The sequence below is a fragment of the Dermacentor andersoni genome, chromosome 1 (genome assembly GCF_023375885.2).
Source record: "Dermacentor andersoni chromosome 1, qqDerAnde1_hic_scaffold, whole genome shotgun sequence".
Taxonomy (NCBI): domain Eukaryota; kingdom Metazoa; phylum Arthropoda; class Arachnida; order Ixodida; family Ixodidae; genus Dermacentor; species Dermacentor andersoni.
The window spans coordinates 355,729,411-355,746,714 of record NC_092814.1 but is presented as its reverse complement, the minus strand read 5'-3'; the positions used below and the strand labels follow the sequence as shown (position 1 = coordinate 355,746,714).

Sequence of the window (17,304 nt, the reverse complement as noted above, 5' to 3'; positions counted from 1 at the left end):
CTAGAACAAAAGTATGGAGTTGTGTGGGAGCATATGGCTTTGGGCAGCGTTTGCGCGCGACCGGCAATATGCGTTTTGTGGCTGACTGCTGTTACTTGTCAGAAGACCGCACAACTCTTGCGCCGCGTCTTCCATTTAAAGCTGGAGGGCATTCTCGGCCCGTGGGGAAGTACCACCCGCGTGTGGCACGCTGCGAAAGTGCTGCTATTTACCGAAGTTGCCACCCAACCGTCGAGACGTTGGACAGATTATTAGAAAATGTGACTAGCTATATAATGCCAAAAGGCACTTACGAATAGAAAGCTTCGGGAGTTCGGCCACTGGTTTTTCTATGGGCTCTGCGGGCATTGACGAGAATTTGTGAATAGCTGTCACTGTGTATGTCTGTGCGTGTCTGAGGGTACATGGGCTGTTTGTGTCATCACCGCGTGGAGCATAACTGTCGCTTAAAATTTCGAGTAACGTGCATGCCAGAATATTAGCCAAACTGACATATCGAGCAGCTCTTTTAAAATCAGCATCTGCTCGTATGCAAGTCGGCACCGCAGCTTGCATTCCTTTTCGCTTCTGATTGTGAAGGTTATACTCCTGCCTGTCTTATGCCGCTTACACTGGCTAAGCCCCCTGTCTTTCCTTCCTTTTCGTATATATCTCTCTTCTTCTACGCTTCAAAATATTTCCGTCAGGTCATGTATTGTACAAGCCTATCAACCGCTCTGAAATTCACCGTATTTCGCGGGTAATTTTGAAAGGGCGGCGCTTCAAAACGGACGCTGGCCTCAGAAGTACTTGACGCATTCACCCCGGATAAATGTACCTCGACACATTACGCTTTCATTGCTCTTAAGCTGCAGTGGGAATGGTAGATGAGATTGTTTGCTCGCTTCTCTATTTATCTCCCTTCTTTCTATTACCCTTCATCCCTTCCCCCAGCGCAGAGTAGCCAACCGGACTCTTGACTGGTTAACATCCCTGCCTTCCTTTTCTCTCTTTCTCTTTCGAGGCTTTTGGTTGTTCTGAGGCTTTGGTGCGAAGTAAAATTCTAAATAAAGAGAAAGAGCGACTGCACATTCTCACGAATGCATTGACGCAGTGCGTCGTTCCGTGACCTCGCTTATTCGTAAAAAAAGAAGTATTGGAGTGTGAACTTCATGCAGTTCGGAAGTCGTAGTTGCGTGCATATCTCCCTCTTTTACCCTCGCGTATCTGCCCTGGTCTATCAGAAATAGTCACCAACTTGGTCAAATTTCCATTACCTTGCAGTTGGCAGACCTTCGAGGACTGATTGTTTCTTTGAAGTAATACAGCCGGATAAACGCTTTAAAGGTCTCCTTTTTTTTTTTCGGAGCTTGACGTAAAACTTGCCAAGAGCCCCTCAGGCATAATTTGCCTTCTGCATCGAAATCGCCTACGTCACTGCGAACGCGAAGACGTGCGCGCGTCAGCTGCACTCTGCTTCTGACTCCAAAGGCAGGCCGTATAGCTGCGCCACTGCCTTATTCTCACTTTGGCCATATCTTTGTTTCCCTCATTTATCACTTTTTTTTTCGTCGATAGCACGAACGATTCCACGGCCGCTGTTCCCTACAGCCCGCGAGCACAGCACTTTGTCCACATTTCTACGCAGTTTTTTTTTTGTCTACTTACCTGGCATGCGGCCTTAACCAATTCATAACCACATATTCGACGCTCGTCTGGTCCGTGGTTTCTGCAGTGGTTGTGTTGCATGCAGAATCAGTTAACCCGGCAACGGGCGGTGGGTAAAGAAATATTGGAAGCGCGCAACATGTGAAAGTGAGGGTAGGTCACGGAGGTTAACCACGATTGCGGCCGCTTTGCTGCCCCACGCGGTAACTGATGAGACGTATTCACGAAAGTCTTCGGAGAAAAAACGTTGCGTACATTGGGCAGAATGGAGTGAGACTATACAAAGCGCCGACACCTTCCCGCTGCCGAAAGGCACGATCGGCGTGTGACGCAATTTTTCTTATCCCCCCCCCCCTCCACCCCTCCCGCCTGTGCTAAGGTAGACGAGTTTTAACGTTGCGCCTTCACTAGCTAGGCGGTGTAGTTTCAAGAACATAATTTCCGGATTTATTTATTTATTTATTTATAGAGTCGCTGCACATTATGTAAATAGTTTCCTTTATCCTAGTCTGTCCTGTCTCCCTTTCCCCTCCCCCTCTATCCCACGTCCAGTGCTGACCACCGTTCAAGTGCCAGCAGATGCAGCTAGACAGTTGCAGTGCGGTCGGCAGTAATTTTCCTTGCTTTCATTTCCTTCCAATTATTAAAAAAAAAAAAACAATTACTCTACGAGCTATGCTGTGTCTACTTTTCAACCGTTCTTAAGGCAGTTATGCTGACAGCTTGGTGTCCATTGCATCCGTGGTACTATATCCTGATTCTTAGCATGCCGGTATTTGATGTTTTAAATAATCCGATGCTCAACTTGAGCAGTATAGGTCAATAGAAAACTTTAGTGCTTCCGGTATTCCGGCAAGCGCGGGCGGTTTGCCGGATGAACCGGGGCGTAAACGCGATCGTCCAGATTGGTGGCGCCAGCTGGTGGTGCAAAGCTCAACCACCTAAACACGGAGCCAATTACTATATTCTTCTTAGCTGCTGGTGCAAATTTTCGGCAGCGGTGTAATTATGAACACGATTACGCTGCCGTCGAAAATTTACACCAGCAGCTAAGGAGAATATAGTAATTGGCTCTGTGTTTATGTGGTTGAGCACTGCACCACCAGCTGGCGCCACCAATCTTGCCGCTCACGTTTATGCCCCCGCTCATCCGGCAAACCGCCCGCAATGCCGGACGCACTAAAATTCTCTAATTTTTCGCTAATTTTCTAATTCTCTAAAATTCTAGGGACATATTTAAATTCAGTTATCATGCCGGCAGAAACCTGCTGCTTTTTTGCGATGCTACGTCGCATAGTTCCGCTAAAACTCAGCATGACGTTTCGCTTAAGCTTCAACTGGTTAAATTTGGCCATCCGAAATTCGTGCCCTCACTTCTCGCCCGGGGTCCTGCTGTTCGTTCGTCGGTGCTACTGTAGGGGTTGCCTAGATAAAACTTGTCCCGGATTCCTCCTGCATGGGGACTCGAACGGTTGACGTGTTGACTTGCCTATAATCAGGGGCGCAGCTAGGTGGGGGGGGGGAACTTATGGGGCTTCAGCCCCCCCCCCCCCCCCCCGAAATGTTTTCATGCTGTCATGCACCACCGACCAAAACAACCCCCGCGCCAGAAATCATGCTGGAGTTTGTCTAGAATGTGCTTTTCATGCTCGAGAAGACCTCTCAGCGCGAACATTGCGAAATCGGGCTGTATTTCGCGGCAACGCCCATGCATCGGGAGTCACATATCGTAACGCAAAGCGCCCCACCGAGCACAAAGTTTCAAGGGCGTTTTGTTGGCGAGCGGGCTCGTCTCGGCATCTCGCGGAGGCCGCGGAATCTACGGAGCGCTTGGATTTCAATTCTGAAACTTTATGGGTATAAAGTTCTCGTAACATTTTGATGCAAAAGGTGCATTGACATCTCCCAAGTCGTGCTTTCGATTTTCAATTCCGGAACTTTGTGGATTTAATGTTGTTATAAACATTTGACTCCAAAGGTGCATTGACTTTCTTAAAGTCGTATATCGGAGCATACAACTAGAGAGAGAGAGAAAATGATGCACAGAAAGGCAGGGAGGTTAACCAGAGGCAGTTCCGGTTGGCTACCCTGCACGGGGGGAAGGGTGAAGGGGGGATAAAAAGAGAAAGAGAGCGGAAGAGGAAGATAGAACGAAACAGAGACGAGCACGACGAAACGGCGTACACTACAGAGCGGTAGGGGGCGGCGTTCTTACAGTCTATCGTGAAGCCCCGCAGACCGCAGGAACTTTAATAACGCGAGTAAGGCCTTTAGTGTGGATGTTCTGTGGGAGTACTGACCTAAAGCTTTCAGTTCTGATAGTGGACGATTGTCCAACTGGTCCAGTACTCTGCACAGCATGCACTTGTCTCTGAGCACTATATCGCGGGCAGACGCAGATAATATGAGCGAGCGTCTCATCGATGTTGCATGTGGCGCACGTGGGGCTGTTGGCCATTCCAATTAGGAAAGCATACGAGTTCGTAAATGCAACGCTATAGCCACAGACGGTACAGCATGGTCTGTTCACGTCGTGGTAACCCAGGCGGTAGGTGCATTCGCATTTCCGAAGACAACGAACGCAAACGACACATGGTGAAAGCGTTCGGGTCCCACAGAGGCAAAGTACATTCACGGGACATCAGTCACAGCCCAGCCACAGCGTCTGTTCGCGAAAGCGGAATCAAGACACGTTGACCACTTTCATGTGCAGATTGGGCGGCTTCGTCGACGTGGTCATTCCCGCTGATGCTGCAATGTCCTGGAAGCCATTGAAAGATTATGTTGTGTCCCTTGTCATGGCTGCGATGATACATATGTCGAAATTCTGAGGCTAGTTGTTCATCGTTGTTCATCTGACACTAGTTGTTCAGCGGGCGTAAATTTTGATGGCAAGTAGGACTGATGTCTTACAACGCTTTTGGCAAAAGTAGAATGTGGCCTCTTTGCTGGCAAGCAAGCAAGATGGTGTGAGGGAATCGGAGTCAGGTGTCGGATGTGTACTCTCAGGACATCTGTATTTATATAGACTGTAAAAGGAGTGTTCCCAGCAATGGGCACTGTCGCAATCGATGAGGTAGTTTTGGGGAGACCGAGACAAGTTCTGAATGCTTGTGTTTTCACACTCTGAAGTTTGCGGATATTTTTTGTAGTGCAAGTATTTCCTAGTACAGGTAAACTGCACCGCAGGAAGCGCAGAAACAGCGCTTTATATAGTTGCAACGTTGATGGTACTGTTGCGCCTCAGGACTTCCCGCCGAGAAATGCAAGAGGGTCCACGATGGCGGCCAAACGCTTTGTCATCTACGAGACGTGAGGGCTCCAAGACAAGTCCCTATCAATGATGACGCCAAGAAAGCAGTGCGTTCGTCTGTGTCGTACAGTTTGGTCATTAATCCGCAAAGCATACGGGGCCATGACTTTGCGAGTAAAGGCAACGAGTGCACATTTCTCAGGGGAAAGCTCTGCAGGCCTTGCCTTCTTAGGTATGTTGAAAGGGCCGTTGAAGCCTTGTGAAGTCGTTGAGTGCGGCTGCCGATGCGAATGGTCGTACGACCGATCGCACCCAAAATCGCACCATGTGTCTCCCGCTTTAGGGTCAGTTACCGTATGGCTGCCGTGTGCCATGAACATTTCATTTCATTGGCCACTGTGAAGCGTTGGAGCAAACGGTTCAAAGAAGGTCGTGAAAGTTGCAAAGACGATCCATGGCCGGGCCAAAGCCACCGTGCAAACACCCCCAACACAGTTGCAAAAGCTGATTAGACAAGAACGGAGGATAAGCATCGATGTACTGGCAGAGCGTGTGAACATAAGGCACGGTTCAGTTCACACCTTAATTCATTAACATCTCTGTTATCGGCTCTTGTGTGCGCAATGAATGCCCAAGATTCTGAACCACCGCCAGAAGGCGGAGAAGTTCGGCGCTGCCTTGACTCATCTAATCCGGTATCACGATGAGGGTGACGACTTTTTGTCTGCAATTGTGACCGAGGACGAATCATGGTGCCGCTGCTGCCTGAAACACTACGGCAAAGCTTACAGTGGAAACATTTGAATACACCATTCCGAAGGAAAGCAAAGACCATCGTTTCTGCCGGGAAGGTGTTGTTGACTTTTCTTTCGATCGTCAGGGGCCATTATTGATCAAATTTGCTAAACCTGGAGAGACTATCAATCGTTTCCGATATTGTGAAACGTCGGATCGGCTGCGTGTCGCAATCAAGAACAAACGACGTGGGAAATTGAGCAATGGGATCATCCTGCTCCACAACATTGCCCGTTCCCACGTCGCTGATGTGGTTGATACAAAACTGGCAAAGTTCAAGTGGGGAACGCTGAAACATCCGCCATACAGCCTAGACCTGTCGCCTCGCGACTTCCACATTTGGGAGCATTTGAAAAAACAGCTCAAGGGAACCAGATTCGTGTCGGACGATCAGTAGAGTCAGTGACAGATTTTTGAAGCAGCAACCCAAGGAGTTTTATGAAACGGGAATTACGCGACTCCTTAGTCAGTGGGACAAATGTCTAAATGCTCAGAGACTACTTTTAAATAAAGTACCCCGTTTGTCATATATTCGTATTGGATCACTTTCATTTGACTCGCCCTCGTATATTTTTCACAACTACTGCTTTTTATATTTGCTTTCTGTTGCGACTATAATTTCGGAGCAATTACTCGCAATACACAAGCGGTGACAGCTGCTCCTGCGCAATACATTCTAACAAAGGACAGCGTCATTGAGATTTTGCCCTGGTCGTTGCATATGTACAAAAATGTAAACAAAGCTCTTGAGAGAGAGAGACAGAGAAAGAGAGAGAGAGAGATGCAAGTGAGAGAAAGGCCGGGAGGCTAACAAATGTTCATTAAAAAATTTATCCTCAACTAGTACATTTCATGGCCTTTACATTTTTCATATCAGCGGCATGCACTGCTTTGCTGGTTTCAGACTGATATAGTTCTGAAATTCGTGTGACATTTGCTTCAGTTATTAAATAACAGAAAACATGGAAGCATTGATATCAGTTATTTCGGGCACAATTTTGAGACATACGAGTATATTCTTTTACGAAAAAATGCATACTTGTCTTGAATTCGTTCGCAGCACCTTTGGAAATGGCAACGCAGTTCTTATTATTGTTTGACGTATTTGATCCCTCGACTATTTCTATAAGGAGAAGGCCGAGCTGCAAAGTGACCCCCCCCCCCCCCCCCCCCGAACGAAATTTCTGGCTACGCCACTGCCTATAATGTACATAAAGGCAAGTACTGTGTGTGCGTGCCTGCGTGTTTGTGCGTGTGTGCGTGCGTGTTTTCGAAGCGAGGGAGGGACACGGGAACACGCAAGTGGCTGGCCGGCGACCAAACAGCGTCAACACAGATCCCTGCTTTTCAGTGCTCTCTCGGTCACTCGAACGGCCGAGCGTCATCCCCTGAAAGAGCGCTGCCGCTCGCAGTCGGCATGCGAGCGTTACCAACGAGGCGCACAAGGGGGAGGCGCACAAGGAGTAGTGCGGGATACCCTGTTTACGCGCACGCACGCATAGCGTGGGTTTGTGGTGAGCAGCCTGGGCCGCGGGGGTGCAGCGCCATTCAGAAGGGACGTTGCGGCTTCTTTCACCTTCCTTCATTCTTCCCCCGATGGAGGACGCCTCCCTTTCTTTCCCCCTCCCCTCTACTTTTTTTTTTCTCTTCTCGTTTACTGCACAGTACGCCCTGGCGACGTGGCGCCTTTTTGACATAGAGAAAAAATAAATAAAAGAGAAAAAGCGTTAAGGTTGGGGAAAACGTGTCCCGCAGGTTCGTAGACAACGTAAACAACCCATGCAAAAATTGATTTGATCTTGTTTCTTTTCCTTCTTTTTCATTCGTCTCGCCATTTCATTTCTTTTTTCGATCCAGAACAGTTTCGTTCCGCACTCCGCTCGTCGGTCTCGGCCGCTTTGTTCCTTTTCATTTTTTCCCTAACCGTCTCGGCATTCCTCCCCCGCTGCATGAATCGCAGGGGATGACAGCGTCTGCGGGAGGCTCGCATGGACGCTTCGATGCGGGAATACCGGGAAGCGAGCCGACGTACAAACCACACCGGTCGAAGACCTCCGGGTGACCCGAGTTTGAGAACCATTGAGGAGCTCGCGCGGTGTTTGGTGTGGCCACTACTGGGGTTCAGCAGGAGCTCCTGTGGGAAGAGCCCACCCGGAATGCACGTAAAAAAAAAAGAAAGAAAAAAAAAAGAATGCGCGGTGAAAGGCAAAAGAGGAGAAAATGAAAGCTTCGTGGGGGTCACTACAAATGGATGGCCCGTTCCTCGGCCGCCGGTCTGTCCTGCTGACAGGCAATGTGCACCGGCAAGAAGCGTCGCTTCTTTCATTGTAACCGCGCATTCCTGACTTACGCGCGCTCTACCGAGCGTTGCGCGCAGTGGAGCAGTTTGTGAGACGCGAGAAAAAGAAAGCGAGAAGGGCGAAAAGAAAGACAGCGCGTATATAGAACTGTAGCGGGCGCCGCGACCACACCTCATGACGGTGCCCTATGGGGCCGCATTATAAAACGTGAGAACCGGTGACCTCGCGCGAATGCACGCGTCATGTTAATTCTAGTATTTTCACTTTGGTGTCGCTTTGCGTAAGCGGGGTACTCTACAATGAATTACATCCATGTCATCAATCAAGTAATCGAGAAATCTGCAGAGTACAATCAACCTCTCTATATGGCTTTCGCAGAATATGAAAAGGCATTTGATTGAGTAGAGAAACCGGAAGTCAAAGAGGCATTGCGTAATGAAGGAGTACATGGGGCATACGTGAATACCTTGGAAAATATCTACAAACATTCCACGGCTACCTTGATTCTCCACTTATACTTAAATAGCTATAAAGAGGTCAGGCAAGGAGACACAATCTCTCCAATTCTATTCACTGCATGCTTGGGAGAAGTATTCAAGCTATTAAACTGGGAAGGCTTAGGAGTGAGGATCAAGGGCGAATATCTCAGCAACCATCGGTTTGCAGAATACATTCTCCTGTTCAGCAACATTGGGGACGAGTTACAACAAATGATTGAGGACCTTAACAGAGAGAGTATAAGAGTGGGGTTGATGATTAATATGCAGAAGACAAAGATAATGCTCGATAGCCTGGCAAGGGAACAAGCGTTCGGAATTTCCAGTCAGCCTCTAGAGTCTGTGAAGGAGTACGTTTATCTTGGTCAATTACTCACGGCGACCCTGTTCATGAGAAGGAAACTTACAGAACAATAAAAATGGGTTGGTGTGCATACGGCATACATTGCCAGATCCTGGCTGGGAGCTTACCACTATCAATGAAAAGAAAAGTGTGCGATCAATGCATTTTACCGGTGCTAACATATGGGACAGAAGCTTGGAAGTTGACAAAGAATCTCGAGAACAAGTTAAGGACCGCCTAAGGAGGCGATGGAACGAAGAAGGTTAGGCGTAACGTTAGGAGGGCGGTGTGGATCAGAGAGCAAATGGGATAGCAATATTCTAATTGACATTAGGAGAACAAAAAATCTAGCTGGAAAGGCCATGTAATGCGTAGGTTAGATGGCTGGTGGACGGTTAGAGTTACAGAATGGGTGCCAAAAGAAGGGAAGCACAGTCGAGGAAGGCATAAAACAAGGTGGGGCGATGAAACTAGGAAATTTGCAAGCTCAAGTTGGAATCGCTTGGCGCACGAAAAGGTGATTGGTGGTCGCAGGGAGAGGCCTTCGTCCTGCAGCGGACATAAAATAGGCTGATGATGATGCGCAAGCACTGGCTTAGGGGCGCTGTATGAAAGTGAAGCAAGAAACAGCAGAGAGGTTAGCCAGACGGATGTCTGGTTTGTTACCCTGCAGTGAGAGAGAAACAAAAAGAGGGATAAAGAAAGGGAGATAGAGAGAGCACTGCAGGAGCGCAGACTGTAAGGTACGCACCGAGTGTACAAACGGTCGAAGAGAAGGGCGAAGACGCTTACAGACAGCCTGTATCTGCTATTGTGGGTGTGAACTTACTTTCTTTCTTTCAGTCCCTCATCCCCCGTCCCTCGCACAGGGTAGCCAACCGTCTGGTTAACTTCTCCACCTTTCCTTGTTTTCTTTCTCACTTACTCTCAGTGTGTGTCTCTTTGTGCGTCCTTCTTGTGCGCGTGTGTGTGCGTTTGTGCATTGTTAGCCATGTCTTTGTTTTGCCTTCTGTATTACTTGTAGCCTAGTCGAAGAAGAAGAAGCGAAGAACGTGCTCCTGAAGACGAAGAAGTGTGAGGCTTTTGGGAACAGAAATAAAGAGTAATGGTCGCCTTGTCGCCCTGGTCACTTGTTCTGTTCTGAATTTGGCGCAGTCGGATATTGAACCTTGTACTACTGAGCCGCTCCGATTTTCCATGGACAATGTGCACCGACATTACAGTTGTCTGGGATAAGCGGGTTAACGTCGCGCAGTCCGTCTAAGGTGAAGAGCGGCCTTTTTAGTATTCTAGAACGCTTCGCTGCTTGCCCCCACTTTTCCTTCCTTTTGCTTCTAGCCACGAGACCATTTAGGTGCTTACCATAAGGCCAGACGAATCATGCTTCCTTAGTGTACGCAATGTGACGGCCTTGACACATTTAGAAGTCGTACTCGCATCCCGAACTATTTTAAAACCTTACTTTAAACTAACTGTTGGCCGCTGAATATTTTCATTCTTGGATATGACGGCGCTTCGAAGATGCGAAGGCTATAGTGGCGGCATCTTGCATTTTCCATATTTATATTTACATTATTACTGTTATTATTATTATTATTATTATTATTATTATTATTATTATCATCATCATTATTATTTGCTTTTTTTCGTTTTATTTTTCTTTCTTTACGTCTGGAGCAACAAGCCAGGTGTCTAGCTGTGAGCTAACGCCTCCAACCAAATTTCTTTCTCTCAATCTAGGATGTCGCTGATGGCGGCCTCTTTAGTTTTCATTTTTGACGCCATTAGGGCTTTTTAGGGGTTTTGAAGTGACCGCCATGTGTTGGTTTGCCAAACTACCTAAAGAAACTTAACACAACGCAAAGATAAACACGCATTAGAAAGATATAACAAATGGGACAGGCTTCTTTCTTTTTAATCCGTGTGTCTGCGCTGTGTTAATCAAGACAAAGCCACGCCCGCTCATCCAAATGTGGGTTTTGTTTTACCCGAAGAAAAGCAAACAAGAAATAATTCAGTGTTGAAACATAAATGAGTCGGGTATGGTCAGAAACGCCCTTTTTGAAAGCCCATCTGTCTGAATGCGTTATGGTATACTTCATTTGCCTGGCTATATCGCCTTGGCAACAACGAAGCGCTCGTTTGCATCTTACTAAGTACGGTGGTGTTTTATGAGACTGTCCCGCCTTTCCAAAGACTCGTGTAGAAAAAAGGAAAGAAAGCTAGTGAAGAGTGGGCTGTTCGAGCTCTAAGCACTTGTTCTGCGCACTTGCAGTGTTCGACAGTACGGCCAAACCCGAGAGTGGTGTGCTGACCGGAGGCCTGACCTTCCTGGGCTACTACTCGGAGTGCATCGCGGCGCTGCAGCCAGGACGCCGCACGGCTACCTCCAACGAGTCACAAGTGCCGCCCTTCACCAGCACCTACTGCCTGGCCACCGTCAGCTTCGCAAACGCCCAGCGGTGGCCGCCCAAGGTGCGTCTTAGTCCAAGTAACTGCATAAAACCAGCTAAATGCACGACCAACACAATAAAATAATACGAAGTCCCTCTTCTCTCTGTTTGTGTATACGCTACGTCGTTCGCTAGCTTTGAGCTTCGGTAACTGGCCCAGGGCGCGATTAGTTTCCTCGGGGATACGCTTCGTTTATACACGAACTCGACGCGAGCACAGGTCGGGTCAAAAGACGAGCTGACCGACCCTAACCCGACCGTGTTTAACACACATCTTGGGCCAGTCACCCGAACGGGTTGGGCGAGTCACCTCGCCCCTTGAAGGCCGGATGACTGAACTCGCCTCGACGCTCCCCTGGCCCCTACCCGCTTGCGCTTACACGAACCCGACGACCGGTTTCCAACCCTGCAGGCCAACTCGGCGCGACGTTACCGGGTTCATGTAAACGTAGTATTGTCATCGTCTTGGAATTCGACCTCTCAAATGTGGGACACGTTCCAGCTCGCTTTCCCCCTGTCGACGTAATTGCCCTCATCCCCGAGAAAGCGTCGCCCCTGTGGCCCCTGCCACGCCCTGAGCTGACACGGGTAACCAGCAGGACATGAATGGGCGGAGGCCGTCGACTTCACAACTTCACGAGCGGACACAAGACTGCGCTGAACACGCAGGCACTGACACCTCCATGGGCGCAACCCCAAACAGGCTTCGACTATTACAAGACCACGAGAAGTGAATGACCCTTTCGGAACCGACCTCTCCACCGATTGTAACGACTGCACGCGAGGGGTTTATTTAAGGCCGTCCTGACCACCGTGTTAGGCAGAGCCGTTCGAGACTCGATAGAGTCAACCTTATACCACTAAAGCTAATACATTATTCTGTTTTTCATCATCACAGTGCCCGCCTTTGTCGCAGTCTCCTGATTCTTGCAGTGAAGACCCACCCACCCGGTCGAGATCTTACCAGTAGCTACTACTTGGCGAACTGTAGTACCTCACGTTGAACCGCATGGCCTTGCTGCCGAACAGCACAATCTACGTATATCCACGAAATACACCGTTATCTGCATAAATAAAAATAAAAGAAAGCATGTATCGATCTATCAAGAGCCAACTTACAATTTTTTTTTTACTCCTGAAGCTTTGGCGCTTATACGCCGTAATTATTATTTCATCTTTTTCTCTATAAACAGCTTGTCTTGGCAACATCTCGGTGAATGCTAGTTGGTTCATCTTCAGAACTGTACTCAAACAGCGCGACTGATACAGGGACACACAGATACACAAATACCATAGAACAAGCCCTGAACGAGCGTTCCGGCTACTAACTGCTGTACTGACAGGCACTTGGTAGCTGGAACAGAGGGAAGCAGTCAGAGGCGGGTCAACGTCCGCGACAGTTCGTTGTCAGCGTCGTGAAGTCAACACGTGTATGATGATGACAAATAAATTTAATGACATGACTGTTCATACCCAGCATGAAAACAGAGCTTAAAATTTGGAAGGTTTAGGCTACCGAATTCGTCTCAGAATTGCCACATCCGAGTGTTCTTCTATCTGCAATAAACATCTGCACGCAATCGGCGCTTACTATTGCGTGAGCCTTTCGAATACATAAATAACTAAAAGAGTTACGTGTGTCAATTCTTTCCCAAGAAGTTCATTGACCAGCCTGCGCATACGAAAGTTTCCTTAAGGATGGCGTAAGAAACCGCAGTAACATTCGTTCGGCGTTTCTTGGTTGCTGCTGTTAGATGGCATTAGTGGGGCTTTTCCTTCTGCCCTCTTGTACTTCTTTTCTCGTCTAGACTGGCCTCAGGCTTCCTTTATTACCCACATTTATAGCAGTATCTCCGCACAATCCCTTTCCTACTCCTTGTCTCCTTCACCCTCTTCTACTGCCATTTTTCTGTCCTTTTTCAAGTTTGCTGCCTTTGACTTTCCGCCTTCTTTCAAGGAGACTTGGTCTGTGTGCCAGCGAGAGCTGGCAGCGCAATCTTTCCATCTTCTTCTTCAACGAGGTTCGGCTTCTTCTAATAGCTGGGCGCTTTAGGTGCAGCTTGCTTTAAGGGTGGTTTCTGTACCATCTCGAACATGAAGCTTCCCTCTGGACAACTCTTTATGTGACAAAACATTATACAAAGAAGCTGGTTATGGCTAGGGTTCCGTGCATGTTTTTTCTGCGTGTGAAAAAAACCGTGGGTCGATCCCTGAGATAGTGCAATACCCACCCGTGGTGGAGGTGAAGCAGGTTTCAAGCACTCCGCCAGCTTGCAAAAATAAGTTTAATATCTTGGGTCCAAATAGAACCCGTATCAGATATTAAGATGGTAAGAACATGTACTACACTTTCACCCACGTCATCCATACCCTCTCGTTGTCGGCGTTCCAAGCGCTTGCGTACCTACTTTCCTTTCCTTCCGCTTGCCAGTGGGGGCGGTCCCGTCGAAACGTCACGCGCGTCTAGTTTCTCCCTGCTTCTCGGGGTGGCAGACCCGTCGTCCACGCGAATGCATATAAAAGCCACGGTAAACAAGTTCGTACCTTTGTTCAAAATCCTGTGTCACCTCTTCGTCGTGTGCTAAACCGCTTCGCTGGTCATCCACCTCGATCCGCAGAGTAGAATGGTTCGTAATTTTTTTATGCATCTAAGGGAGAAACGAACAGTAGAAACATCCTGATACGCCTATGCAGTAGCTTGTGATCGGCATACGACGTGTGGCTGTAATAAATTTAATGCTACACTAAAAAAATTCCATTCAGTAGTTGTGAGCAGTGAGAAGGTCAGAATGAGTACCTCGGTAGCGCAAAAAAAAATAAAAAAATACAGGAGCATCTAGGCAAATGTAACGTATTTCTGCACGTTTTATGACGCTGGAATGTTTACACGCAGGTAATGTTAACTTATGAGGCACGAGAAGCAGGATCTCGCTAAGAAGCACTATAATAAACATTTCGGCCTCACGAAGATTTTTTTTTTATTATGCATGAAATTTGCGTAACTTGTGACGGGAAAGGTATCTGACAGCATGTGACCATATTTGAAGAATTCACTCCCGCTCTATACTTTCATTATTCTTGAAAACGATAGCTTTGCTGTATGAGAAGGCACAGAGCCAACACACCTTGAAGCGTCTGTTTCACGTGGCGTTTTCTAGTTAATCCATCAATAGGCTTATTAAGACTGGCATAGTTGCACGTGAAAGTAGCGGTTGTTTAGTAGCTTGCAGCTTCAGTAGTTACCCGCGTTCACTGATGGCGTTTCGACAGCTGCCAAGAACCCTATTTCGGTGCCCATTCCACACGATCGCATTGTGCGCGGTGAAGGCTGTCATTAAAGCGAGGAACCCGACGTTAGCAATGCAGCGTTAAGGCCGACTTGCACTTAATCTGCACGGCCTCCGCACGCGTGCGGTAGTGCGGAAAGTGGCACATATTGCACACAGGTGCAGAAGTTTCGGTTTGCACTGCTTTTGGCGACGCAGTGTAAGCCGAAATTTGTGCATCTGTGTGCGACATGTGCAGTTTTCCGCACCTGCGCACGCGTGCGGAAGGTGCGCGGAAGGCCGTGCGTATTGAGCGTAAGTCGGCCCTTAAATGCCCCCCAAAAATGCATCCAGGGTTTTTGCTCGGGTCAGCGTGAACCTATATTGCGGGCCCTGGTCGAAGCGAAACAGCTGTGACGAGTAGGTGCCGATATTGTGATGACTTATGCTCTAAAAGCCTCATATTTCGAGCTTTTATTTGTTCCAGCCTTTCTTGACATAATCCCTGTCAACAACTAGGTTCACTGACGGCTTCTGACGGCCGCAATCGCGCCGCCCTGAAGTCGTACAAACGAAGAACCCCCCCCCCCCCAAAAAAAAAAAAAAAAAATAAGAAGAATGCCGTCCATTGCAATTGTCAATTTTGCTACAAAACTTAATGCCGGACACCAATATTGTGCCCGAATTGAAGCGTAAGTGAGCTCCGCGCAGACAGAAGCGGTTCGTGCCTGGGCGCCTTCACTTCTTTTCATGTTTATGCCTTTCCGTCGCCATCGTCACAAAAGTGGGATATTTTCTTTCGCGCGCAGGGATTTCCAGAGTACCTGTGGAATGAGCTTCACGGCAATAGCATGCGGTTCGGACTCTGCGTACCGTCCACCTGCGGAGAGAAGGAGATCACAGAGCTGGCCGCCGAGTGTAAGTGTCACCTCCTGGATAATGAGCACCATGATAGCAATACATACGTAATATGTGGGGACCCTTACGACCGAAACTGCTACAGCGGCGCTATGGAAGAGGCCACAGCAAACTAACTGTTCCGGGTTGATATGGAAACTGACTTAATAAATATATCCTGTGAGGGAAATTACATTTCTGTCACACCAACTGCATTATTTGAATGAGCAAATAGTACTTGCAAGGGGAACGGCATATTGATATTCGCTAATTTACAAAATTTACTAGTTAGCTTTGTAATTGAACAATCTAAAGTGCGTGTCTGAAATTCGGAACTGCAGCCGACCAGTGATGAAGTCACAGGCATTTAGCAGAAATAACTTGCTTAACACCAGTTTCGAGAAATACACGTTCTCAAAACCTGTGACGATATGTATTTATGTAAAGGTTAACGCTTATCAGCACTCGATCACTTCATTCTCGAAAGGTAGCCGAAAGTATAGCTTTTATTTATATATTTATTTATTTATTTATTACTTAATTAATTGATTAATATAAGAATTAGGGGCTCACCACAATTTGTGAAGCTTGTCCAGCTGTCGGATGGGTCACGAGGCTTCCACAAGGTCACGTGAAGGTCATTGGTCATTGGACGCGTTCACTGGACGCTACCCTGGCAGCGACCTGGAATCGCCCTAAACGGGTCTCTGGGGACGGTAAATGATAAATAAAACAATGCATGTGTTTAACTTTCGCTTGCCGCGAGTATAGCTTGTTTCATGATAGCCGTCGATGCAGAACACACACTTTGTGAATGCATTCCGTTGCGGCTAAATGTTCTGCAGGGCCATTTCTTAGCCGGTACACACTCTTTAGCTCAGCAGAAGTTCAGATGGACAGAGAAACGATGTCCTCAATGTGTAGCGCAATCTATTGATGAATCGTAAAATCTCGAAAGAGATAGTGGGCTGTAACTCTCCTTCCTTTTTTTTTCAGTCGTTCAGGCATTTGACCGAGGCGTAAACGCGACCTCTACAGCCTGCTCGCCTAGCCAGGAGCCCTACGTTTCCAACGTTCCAGCTCTTTCAGTCACGTAAGGAAACTTTCTGCAGCTGCACATCTGAGTAATTGTCATTACTATGAAGTTTTTGGTTCACGCAACGGCTTTTGTCTACGGGGTTGCCCGATATCAACCGCATGCGCTGCTTCAGATGTTTCAGTATTTGGTAAGAGGCACTCGATTGTTAGCTCCTGCGGTTTGCTTTCTGGCTGCGCTCCTTGTACGATATGCACATTTGAACGAACGAACGAACGAACCTCTGTATGTACGGACGGTAAGAATTCATAAAAAAAAAAGAAACTTACGAAAGTAGGAACAAACCAATGAAAGGTGACTCCCGTTTTATACCCGTTATTTTTGGGGCTTCTGACGCTCACTGTGAACAAATGCAGCGAAGTACCGAGCAGAGCGCGCATGATCGAATAACCCCATATCTCGAAGTTAAATGTTTTCCTGGAATATCAATCGCCCGCCCCTGTCTTTAACCGTGTTTAAAATGTCGAGACGTTAGGGATTTTTTTTTTACGTGTTCCGAGGTGATTCGGACGGAAGAAACCGCCGAGAATACCCAGTGGCCATGGATTTGTGCTGCTGAGCACGAGGCTGCGGGTTCGATCCCAGCCGCATTTCAGTAGGGGCGTAATGCAAAAGCGCTCGTGCACTTATATTTAGATGCACGCATAAAGAATCCCCCTGCAGGTTGTCAAAAGTAATCGCGAGTTCCCCACCCACTGCCGCGCACCTCATAATCAGATCATTTTTTTACACGAATTTAATTTTTAATAAACCTGTT

At 47.7% G+C, this 17,304-nt stretch overlaps 1 protein-coding gene and 1 pseudogene across 1 annotated transcript in view; one reads left to right on the top strand and one right to left on the bottom strand.

Moving 5' to 3' along the window:
• LOC126516769 (nose resistant to fluoxetine protein 6-like) overlaps nt 1-17,304 on the top strand; it is a 105,834-nt gene that overhangs the window by 58,459 nt on the left and 30,071 nt on the right. The window contains exons 3-5 of the mRNA XM_050166874.3: nt 11,111-11,310; nt 15,364-15,472; nt 16,448-16,544. Of these exons, the coding sequence (XP_050022831.1) occupies nt 11,111-11,310; nt 15,364-15,472; nt 16,448-16,544 (406 nt within the window). The remainder of the gene's footprint in view (nt 1-11,110; nt 11,311-15,363; nt 15,473-16,447; nt 16,545-17,304) is intronic.
• On the bottom strand, nt 13,482-13,656 carry LOC126516964 (U2 spliceosomal RNA; annotated as a pseudogene).